At 33.3% G+C, this 12,059-nt stretch overlaps 1 protein-coding gene across 1 annotated transcript; it reads left to right on the forward strand.

Moving 5' to 3' along the window:
* On the forward strand, positions 1 to 3,339 carry LOC148622025 (nuclear receptor 2C2-associated protein-like). The gene is made up of 4 exons (XM_088571507.1): positions 1 to 126; positions 1,140 to 1,230; positions 1,899 to 2,063; positions 3,204 to 3,339. Exons 1-4 carry the CDS (start codon positions 92 to 94, stop codon positions 3,318 to 3,320), a joined length of 408 nt encoding a protein of 135 aa, XP_088427633.1. The 5' UTR covers positions 1 to 91; the 3' UTR covers positions 3,321 to 3,339.
* Positions 3,340 to 12,059: the final 8,720 nt, after the last annotated feature.

Consider the following 12,059-nt stretch of genomic DNA (forward strand, 5'->3'; position numbering starts at 1 on the left):
TCAGAGACCGAACTTGCATCATAGTCCGAATGTTTCCTTTATGCGTTATTGGAAGATTCTATCCCTTGTCTGAGATTTACCCGACATCGAAATGAAAAAAATTACAAATAAGCAAACGAAATTGCGGTAATAATGCAACTATTTTAATTGCATGATTTGTGACATATTCTAATACGACAAAACAATAACTGTTTGCCACTCACTGATTCAGGACCAACTGCCTTGGCTTCAAAATCAATAGACGTTTTCACACATAGGTGTACGCCGTTGGCGAAAATAATATATTTTCCCGTTGTTTTTGTAATAAATTCTCCTTCAACTGAAAGTCTTATGTCGTCACAACTTAAAATTATTTTGTTTCATTGACATCAAAAAGTTATTCGGAGACAAATCTGGGGTCATTTGGGGCAAAATGGGAAGTGTTAATTCATGTATTGTGTATTTCATCTTCTAAGCAGTGTACTGCAACCACTTATTGTCTGTTCATAGCCAGATGTTTGGCATTTATATATTTGTGCAGTTATAGTACTTTTTTAGTTGATTTTTGAGAATTGTCAATGTTCCATGTCTACATGTGGATTCAATTATGTTTGTTGTTAGTGGCCTTTCAGAGTTTACAGATGTGTTAAACTTGTTGAACACCTTTTGGTGATTTCTGTTAGAAATAAATCAAATTACCAAACCAAACTTTGATCAATCATGTGAAAGATAAAATTAGAAATGGGGACTTCTAGAAATGCCATATACAGGGTACTTCACTGGCATAAACATTCTAAATCTACTTTACCTTAATGTTTTAAAATGTAGAAATAAAAATAATGACTGGTAATGTCATGATAAACATAAACGTTTACAGAGTCTGGTAATGTTTGTTTTGAAAGTACTCTATAACTTAGTCATACATTTCAACCCACATAATTTGTGCAGGTTGAAGAAAGCTAAAGTGGTTTTCTTTTTTTAATCAAAGTCATTATTTGCCCCCCCCAAAAACTGTATCTCCAATGTATTGTACATGTATGTATGGTATCTTTACTATTAATACAGTAGATACATGTGACATATGAAGTATAACATTTACAAATTTACCATTTCTCCGGACACTTTGTTCATGATTTCACCTGTGTTATTTTTCATTTTAGAGTAAGTTCAGTATTAAACAGAGACACAAAGCAGTTTGGTAAGAAATATTTGGTTGATGATGAAGAAGATACTTGCTGGAACTCAGATCAGGTTTATATAGATTCTTCAAAAATCAGAACTATCCTTTTTCATGTAAAAGCATAGGGTGCTAACATTACATGTCTATTTATTTAGTATGGCATACACCAGGCTGTATACATGTAGTGTCTTTTCTTTAGTAACCTTTTACTCTATCTCTGTAGCAGTTGTTGATAGCAGTTTCTACAAAACTTAGATAAACTTTTACAAAAGTCAAAATTGAATTACTTGAAGTACATGTAATGTTACAAAATATTTTACAAATACTTCATTTATATTTTGTTGTCAAATCTCACATTTCGTTACATGAGATTTGTTGAATACATGATCTTAACAGCTCATTTGAGCAAATGAAGTGAGAAATATGAAACAGGCATGTACTATTGTGGATGTGTTGTATGGGTCTGTCAATGGTTTCAAATGGGAATCTAAATTTAAAGCAATATCAAATTTATTTAACTCAAATTTCTTTAGCTGACAAACCATCATTCTTTTTGCAATGTGAAAACATATTGACCATTTATTTTTTCTAGAATTGAAGTATTGATCATTTTATGTTCTTGAAAGGATTCATATTTAATGAGATTCCTAGAGCAATATATTGTAAACTTTGGTGTGTTCTAAATATTGTTCTGCAATTTATAATACTGACCATATATCAAGCAATATCCAAATTTCAGGGTTCACCACAGTGGATTATTGTTGAGTTTGACAAAGAGGAGACAATCAGTGAGCTCCAGATTCGATTCCAAGGAGGATTTGCAGGTAGAGACTGCTGGATAGAATCAATTGACACAGATGAAAAAATCCATGAGTTCTACCCAGATGATGTGAATTCATTACAAATATCCTTTTTAGAAAATTTAGCAGGTTAAAGTAATATGAAACAAGTTTTGGGTAATGGAAAGTTTTGCATTTTTCAACATACATAAAAAAGACCTTTTGTGTTCATTCAAAATAGTAGAAATTATAATTGCAATCCAAGTACTCTGTTTAGATCTTGTTTCTAGTAAAATTGAGGGCTATTAAAACTTGGTAAAGTCCTTTGGGTGATTGCCATAGGTCACCTAAATAGTGAATCATGTATCGGTAACATGTTTCAACTCGGCAATTCTTGAGGATAATTAATTTTCAAATTTATACCCTCACCTCACCTATTCTCTTTGTGCCCACTATCACATAAGGTCCAGATACACTGTCTCCACTTGTGTCTATCCTTGGCTGTCATTCTTGTTGACACTCAACTAACATGACTTTATTCTTTTCAGAAACAATGGTGCATTCAACTCATTACACTGCTGTAAGATGTGATTGAGTGTAAATAGTTCTTCAATTGTGCTCTTTTCTTTCTTAAATCCAGCTGGTTCCCCTCACAGTTTTTTTTTCTCTGTACCAACTTGGATTCTTTGAATCACCTCTCTAGAAAAAACTCTTGCACTGATGAAAGGACGATGGCTCTATAATTGTCACATACTGATCTATTGCCTTACTTTGGAATCTTTACAATTTAGGTAATAAATCATGGAAACTTCATTTTATCATTATTTTACCATGGGCTGGCCATTTATGTCGCATTGTTTTACTTCATATGATAGCAAGGCTTAAATAATGACATATATGGCCAATCTGTGGTAAAACAGTGATAAAATAGAGTTTCTGTGATTTATTTTGATTCTTAATGGACTAGTTTCTTCACATTTTTAATAGACACAGCCTATGAGTTGCACAAAATGTTGGTCATTTGTCTATCACTTTTTTACCATGACTGTGGTCAAAAGAGCTTTGAAGCATGTCATATTAGAATAATCCTTTACTCTAGGCAACTGGTATTTATTCTTGGTTCCATATGGCTGTAAGGAGTTTTTCTAGGTATTTTACTGTTTTTGCCGAGTCTGCCTTTAAAATTCAAATTCATACATCATTCTAAAAATATTCAAAATGTAATTTTGTAAAACTGCCTTATTGGTATCCTTAATGTCTACCACAGCTTCAAATTAGATGAACCAACTGTATTAAAAGGATTTAAAGTGGTTTTCAACAACAGCACAGACTTCTTTGGAAGAATAACTATATACCAATTTGATGTAATAGGAGAAGGTTAATAAATGGTGTAGTAATTTTTTTACGTTTTTCTTGTAAAACGTAAATAGTTGTCTCAATGTGGTGATATACTTCACACTTAGTGAATCATGTAAATGAATTCATGTCACAATGTGTTAAATCTTCATTCACTTTTAGTGAACCATTTAAATGAATTCATTTCACAATGTGGTGACATACATTCACACTTGGTTAATTCGGGTCAGTGGTTCTGTTCCTTTGCAACTCAATATCTGGGCAAGTACTCATAACCAACCTCCCTGTTGCCATAAGCAGGCACTTGTAGATTTGCAACTTGAAAACGAACATAATACCAGGAATACATCTTCATAATAAGCATGCAGGAGTATCAGTTTTTTATACTACCATCAAAGTTGGGTCATTTTATGGTTTGCAAATATCTGACATTCTGTCCATCCATCCATTCACCTTAACATGCCATGCTTCAGCTTGAGAAACCCTTTTTTAAGTAAACTTCAATTTTTACACAAAAGTTTTTTTATGATGGTCTAATGGTCTTTATACTTATAGAGAAAATTCCAGTTTTAGATTCTGAGTTATGAGACTTTATTTATTAAAGGGGACGGTCAAGATTTTACATGTCATCCCATATTTTGGAAGTGGCATGTAGGATTTACTTCAAACTATACACAGTTATTTGTTATAATTGTTTTGAAGGTCATTTTAAATTTTGGTGAAATTCCTGTTTTCTTTTCAAGTTATTGTCTTTTGAAATTATATAATTTTTTTTATTCACATGTCACACTGTAACTTGAGAGCTCCTTGCACAATAAACTTCAAACATTATACAATTATTGTTTAATAGTCTGTAGGTCTGTATACTTCATGGAGAAAATACTCTCTTTAGTTTTAGAGTGATGGGACTGTTCACATATTCAATAAAATTTCTTTTCACATTTTCACATTGTCACATTGTAACTCCATCATTGGGATAGGCATATCATGTACTCATGGTGCAGCTGTTTTATTTGATTGTCCCATCAAATTCAAACAAGTTGGTTTCCATTTTTATTTTCATTCATTATTTCTAGTCTTTTAAGGCACCAACCATTTTTATACTGGGGAGGCCTGGAATTATTTTTTTTTTTAAATATTCCAAATTTGAGCCAAAAAATTATTTCTCCCATAACTTCACAATGAAGATTTTCAAAGAATTTTTTTTTAACTCAGGCTGCTGCTGAAAAAAAATATCATTTTTTTTGTGCTTGCGCTTCCCCCACCCTAGAAGAAAATGGTCTGTGCCTAACAATGATTAGGTTAGATAAAACAATTTTCTGATTTCTGTCTAGAAATTATTTTTCTAACATATGCAAAATGTTACTTTGGCTAGATACTGGAAAACTAATGTTTTTGTTCAATTTGTTCATTACATCATTCATGAGCAAACATGCTACTAGTACTGATATTAAGAGTATTATTGTATTTTGAGTAAATATGGTGTTGCACGCTGCATCAAGGGACATTACTAACTAATTTTTGAGAGAAATCGATAGTTTGAATTCTACTGAATCGTCCAGTGATCACCTGAATTGTATTGTTTGGAGTTATTGCCCCTGATATATTCCAACTCTGTATTTTAAGTATCTCAAAATTTGATATGTTTGATGGTGTTTAGTAATTGAAATTGTAAACTATTTGTTTAAATCTATAGGCAAGAATTTTGTGAGGTAACTCAAGAACAACTCGGTGAAGGTTATGTTCGGCCAACAAATTCTAGATTGAAATTTATTTTTTGACATTAGATCTCTTAGTTCGAATCAATAGAAGAGTTAGGCAAATATGTATAGATTCGGGTAAGAATCTGATGTTTAAAAATTTATTATACTATGGAAATAAGCAAATTATACCACTTGTTCTTTTTTTGAAGTCTCATTCGATTAAGAATGTCTTCATGGTATACCTAAAGGGATTCTGACTATGGTATCCCAGTTATGAGCTTCTTTAATCTTAGAATATAAACAAATGATTTTTATACGAAGCGAAGAGCTGTAAGTGCCGATATTCGGATATTGTAACATCACCTGGTCAATGGAATAATGCAAAATTATTGCATTACTTTTCGCCAAAAGATGGAAAACCAGTTTTTTTGTTCTAGTTTATTTGTGAGTGTAGCTATTTCCAAAATAGATGGTCAGTTTTCTAAGTTCATCTCCTGTACATCATGGAAAACAGTGTTTCGAAGAATCATGGCCGGGTTGAGAAAGTCGTGAAGCGGTGGGATTCCAGGCTACCATTTACCACAATATTGTCTATTTTTCTCAAAATTATATGTATCATTATTTTCAAACAAAAACAGGTGTTGCAACCCCGAAACCCCCTGAATCTGCCACTGAAGAACATTGATGACTGCTATTACCCTTGTTTTTTTTTTAAGATCACCTCGTTGAACCCAAAACATGTCTTTACGGGTAATTCGATTTGCTCATTGTTTTTGAATGAACAACTTTTTAAAAATCAATTTTCGAAGCACCAAGAATGACCTTTACATGCATATTTCACCGGTTATATTCACTAAGACTAATGTGGAATGAAATCCGCTAATCAAGTTTTTTTCAACAAAAGTATTGGTTTGAAATGTCATCATCCTTCATATAATTGTATTTTGACTTGATTTATGGCTGAAACCTGCACTTAATCGGTATTTTTTAAACGAATAAATTTCCGCTTTAAAGTGATAGTGCATCTGTATATGAACAACTTGGCATTGAATGAAAATATTAATCAAGCAGAGACCGTCGGTAAACAAAATCGGAAATATGTCTTTTATCAAATTGTATATACCAAAGCCATGCAAAGGGCTAATTCTTGAAAAAAAACTAAGCATTAAGATTTCTTTTAGCGATATCTAAGTGTATTTCTTTTTCTGTTGTGGAACTGTTACGGAAAGGCACTTCAATATAATTTCTCTAAATAGCTATTTACGTAACAATTTAATAATACAGCGTATTCCCCTTAGAATATTATGACCCAATCAAACCGTATTGATCCCTGTATTATTACATTATAAAAGTCTTTCATGTTGGTGGCCTGACTGACATTGATGATAATAGTTTTGAGCATCGTAATGACCCGGTGATTATTTTATATTTGTTTTACTGTGGAGTATAGGCATTAAAACCAACAATCAATCGTTTAACCAAATATATTTCTTGATTTCCTTCAAAATTTTATATGATTTTTCCATCGGTTATTTTGCCTCACTAGAAACACTCACTAGAAGCCTTGTATACTACTGCTAAGTCGTTACAGAAAAAAATACAACTTACATTGATAATGACTCAATGACTAGCTTTCTTGTATTCTCAGATGCTCAAGCATCCACATTATTTTGACCAAAAAAAATAATGTTAAAAATTTTGCATGTGTTTAGAAAGTTAACAAAGGTCAGAATAACTCTTAATGATTTACTTTGGAGTAATTTAGAAGCTATATACCTGATCGGTCTAGTTGTGTTCCTTCCTTAATTAGTGAATTAAGTGTAAAATATGTTGAATAAATTGCAGAAAAGTGTGGTTGTTCTTTTTTTTTTTTTTTCATTAAAAAAACGACGTCGGCTACAGCAAGTGCAGAGAACGATGATGGACAGACCTGCGAAAATATTTCATCGAAAATTGAGCCGAGCAGTGCAGTGAAATGGCTAGCAAGATACCATCATATCCTGGTATTGCCTCCTGATACTTGAATGACGATGTAATAAAACTTGGCTCATAAGTACCTCTTTCCATCTTGGTACAGATATTTATTTTATTGTTACTTTTCGTAACATGAAATACATTTCATATTATGATAAAAAAAAATCATTTTGCAATATTGCACGCAAGTCTAGCTTGGGTCAAATTTGAAATAAAAAAAGCACAGGGCGAGGGGTATCTTGATGAAAAACATATTTCAGGATGAGCAATTCGTGAATATATGTTAATAGGCAGGATTATAAAAGGGCCACATATGTTATAGGAATAAACAAGGATTTGTATATTGGATTATTGTTTTTTTTTCAGAATTTATGGATGTGTAAAATCGAACCATTCACTCACAAAACAAATAAAAGTCCGGAGTGTTTAATCCTTATATCTCCAATCCCTAACTATTAGAAAAACATTAATGATTTTTTTTTTCTTGTAGACTTGTTCAGTGAAATAGACCTTTTTGTGGTAAGTTGTTGAGCATGCTCAATAGACACTTCCGCGATGTAGGGCTTCGGTAGAACAAAAGAATTTTCCTCGCGAAAGTGTATATTGAGCATGCTATACGCATGCTCATCTACTACCAAAACGTTAGCACAAAAGGGTCTACTGACACCCGAAATCGACATTGCAAATGGCGGTATTCAATTGACAAGGTGAGATGGTTGTCATTTTCAATGTTCAAAGTATTCCAGGGCTGCTGAAAACTTTATTCTTTCAAAATTGTCGTTTTTTTTATTATACGATGCCGAAAAATGAATGGAATAGAGCAGAAAATACCGTTTTTAAGCCTCTAAACGGTTCTGTCTTTTGTCGAAGCAATGGTAGCCATGTTCTTTACGATTTGCACATGGAATTTACACTATTGTAAAATGATGATTAGGGGTTTTTAACGACCTTGAATACCAATACAGGCCTCTCACGGTCGATGTTAGTGGGTTAATAGAACCAACAGGTGCTGGTGGCGGAGCCCAGCCTTCGGGATACCTGACCGACGAACTCGGTCAGAGTATGTCCTACTAGCGCCCGGGCTACTGTGTTGACACTCTGGCCTACTCCCAGACCCCACGTGGGTCCGAGAGCGTTTCCCCACTCTAACTGTTTGGGAGTACGTAAACGTGTAGAGTAACTGTTGTAAAAACAGTCATCGCTTTTTTGTAAAAGGTGAACTACCAATCAAAATGCATGAAAAAAGCATATGCTAATTAGATTACATTTATTAAGGTTTACTTGGTAACAACAACGCGCGCACAAGCGTGGGATCGAAATTATTACCTAAAAATACTAGTAGTCAGGGTCTAAAAGTTGACCTATGTCCCCTAATGGTTGCTGCCTAAATGCTGAATGAACTTGGTAAAATATTTTTTTTTATAGAGAACACTCTTAAATCTTATGCGTCACAAGGCACCCATGTAAAGAATTTGACTAAGATACAGTATAAATGGATTTTTTGGTCTTTAGTCAAAATACAAAACATAGATCCTTTTATAATGCCACACCTGGTTGAGGGTTCTTCGGGTTCTATATAATATTTAAAAGGCCGAAGAGTTTGAACAGATCCTCATACACCGTGTCGCGACAGATGCCAGAGACACAGAGCAAATCATCATGTGCAATTATCAATGGAATACTGGAAGGTTTCTCTATTTTACGTTTTTCATGACCACCTGGTTCAGATTTAATTCAATCAGAAGACAGATTTCTGCCATTATTTTTTTTTGCGCCAGATAGACTGCAGATAATGACACCAGTTCACATGGAAAAGACAGACGATCTTGGTACCCCTGAACAACTTGAAGAAGAAATTTATCGTCGGAAACCAGATGGGCCATGCCAAAAAGGAAACCAAAGAAAATCCATAACACACTTCTAAACACAAACACAAATCTGTATCCGAACATACATGTATCTGCTATTCTATTTTTCTTTCTATCTATGCCAACTTCTACTGCCTCTACAGAAAGATCTTTTAGCGCAATTAACAGAATTAAATTCCACTTGAGAACAACGATGCAAACAGACCAACTATGCTACACACCTATAAAGACGTGACGACGGATAGACAATGCTTACTTACTTTCTTAAATGAAGGAACCTTGACTTTTTGTTGTAATACCAAATGTCCTGAATGATTATTTGAAAACAGACTATGGACATCTAGAAACTCTTGTTTATTTTCTAAGGCTTCGGCGTTAAGTGATATACTTATGAATTGAGTTTTTCTGTCGACTTTAAAATTTTGCGCTCTGGGAAAAGCTTCAAAAATATTCAAAATAAATCAAAATCGTTTTCTTGGCACTAAGCCCACTGGGGACCTTAAGCGGTCCCAGGACCCCTTTAAGCATCCACTTTGATTAATACCTGGCTACGCCACTAAATGTAACATATACTACATCAATAAACAATTGCATATGTATTGGAATTAACCTGGAGAAAGGACTTTGTTAGAATTATCTTTACAAATTAAAATAAATTAATGAGTATATCAATGTTATGTGAGGGGGGTCTCAAATATCAATGTATTTGAATGGTAATAAACAAATAATACATCTTTTCTATCCTTTCCGAAGATGTAAACATGACGATACTCGTCATCAGTATAATATGAGGTACAAGGTGTACAAATGCGATACCATGCCATTCCCTATTTTACTTATATTGTGAGACCCAAGTTCCAATATCTGATTTTACCTTGGCATTATATTGTTGCATTTATGTGTTTTACTTGATTAACAATATCAGTCCTGATCATAAGAAATATTTATAAGTTATTTTTTCTTGAATTATTCAGCAAACACTTTTCTGATTAAAAAGCTTTGTTATTATAAAGAATGGTGATACATGGTAGTGTAGGGTCATTAAGAAATACAATTGGTTATTGAATGTCTATATCCAATACAAACAGATTAATGGAATCCTAGAAGCTATTTTTCACCCTTGTCTATCAATCACTTTTTGTCTATAATTTTGTAAGGTGGAATTAAACAGTGACATTTAGTATCGTGGTGCAGTGTGACTCATCCCTTCCACGATTCGTTGTGATAATTATGAATAATTTCTCCCTCTGAAACGTTTGTTGTATTTAGTTCATAGTTGACAGAAAATTCAAATTTGGGATTTTTTTTTCGATACTTTGTAGAAAAGGATGCTGTCCACACTATAATGATGATCAAAATATTGCGCCAAATGGCATCATTAAAATCAAAGGAAGAACTGAGGGTATAGTTATGACCTATGACCTTCATTATCAGAAAAAGAAGCTAGTAACTACGACAGATTAACTTTTTAAACAAAAATATACTAATTAAAACAATTGCAGGATTCATATCGGGGCGGATTCAGGCGGGAGTGTGGCGGATGTGCGTCCCCTTAAAATTTGTAAAGCATGGGTTGTCAGGGGAGATTTAGGCGGTTTTAGGTTGAAACTTTAATTTCTCGCTAATTTTGCCACTAAAGATATCAACACTGCACCCACTCTAGAAGAATATATAAAAAATTTAACCTAAAAATATTTTAACTGTGCGCTCCCCTCCCCAATCATAAATCCTTGATCCGCCCCTGCGTATGGGATATGCGCCCCAAGCAATACAATTCAGATCAACAGAAAAGGACAATTCTATTTTAAGGAAAATAACTTCTTGCTGGAATGCAATGTCTAGAAAATTCGAAAGAAATTAATTTGGTTTCTTTTTGTCATTGCTTGTACGAGTAACCTTCAAACTTGCTCTGGTGACATAAACTTTTAAAATTCTCATTGGTTTTAAAATGTACAGTAAATGGGATAATTTGTACAAATTGGTCTACTGAAAATCTATCTTATTTTAAGGTTCTGTGATTTTATGGGAATTAGTGGAAATCTTAGACAATTTCCCGTTACATCAGGTCACACACTGTAGCAACATTACAACGATAAATAAAGCTGGAAGGAACATTCTCGTTTGTTTTGCTATTAAAATAGTGAATTAGAAAAAAGATTAGGACATTCAAATAAAATGTTTGTTTACGGATCAATAAGAACTTAAAAATATTTACATGCGTTAAATAATATGCACGCGAGTCATAAAAGAACTGAATTATTGGGTGAAATGTGTCTGTCAATTTAACTGAATCATGGTTATCTGGTATTACTGGGGTTTGCTTGGTACTCTGCCGTCACGAGTCATCAATACTGTCAAGGGGTCATTAGAAATCGGGCCTTTATTTACACATTGCTCGGTATACGATTCGATTTTTCTATTGAACTATTTCTCATGCTTTCTACCAGAAAGCAATGAAGGAAAATTATGTCAATTACTTGTTTTCGATGGGAGTGGACATTAATTTTCTGTAACTTTTAGAAGCAGTTGTCATGTCTTATTGTTAATTTTGTTTTGATCATTAGTATTTATTTTTTCGTATTTCTGATCAATAAATAAGTTTATTTAACATATAAACAGATGATTTCAGAATCCGGTTGACACCTTTCTCTACTACTACACTTTTCCTTCCTTTCAGTATGAAATATGGATTTCTTTAGGCCTAATTCTACGTTCTATAGACGTTTTAGCGTAGGAATATATTATTTTGAAGGGTTAAGAGACCATTACTCTGATGGAAATAACATGTACTTGTGATTTAAAGAAATAATACTCGTCCATCAGCTTTGATTATAACCTTTACAATAGTCTATTATAAATCTAGACAAATCTAAATAAGGCTTTTCTATCTTTTGATTTATGCTGCTTGTATTTTCTGACTTGTGATTGATAGAGTTCTGAGGAAATGTGATCATGATTGGAGTGATAGTGTACGGAGTCTTACAACAATGGCAAGAGACGTGATGGTCATTACACAGCACAAGAAACATCATGTTTCTGTCCTACTTAGTTTCCGTGATCATATTAAGCGATGTTCATCACAATCGAATTGCTTTTATTTTCACATGCATTTGCAAAACTTATGGAAAGTGTATGAAGTTGTAGTTTTCTACTTACTTGTATTGTAGTTTTGTTGTAAATTAGTTAGAAATGCGTTTTTTGTAACAAAAAGGTGATTGCT

This window comes from Perna viridis, chromosome 3 (assembly GCF_037379345.1).
Source record: "Perna viridis isolate PV_CMFRI_1.1 ecotype Kerala chromosome 3, ASM3737934v1, whole genome shotgun sequence".
NCBI lineage: Eukaryota > Metazoa > Mollusca > Bivalvia > Mytilida > Mytilidae > Perna > Perna viridis.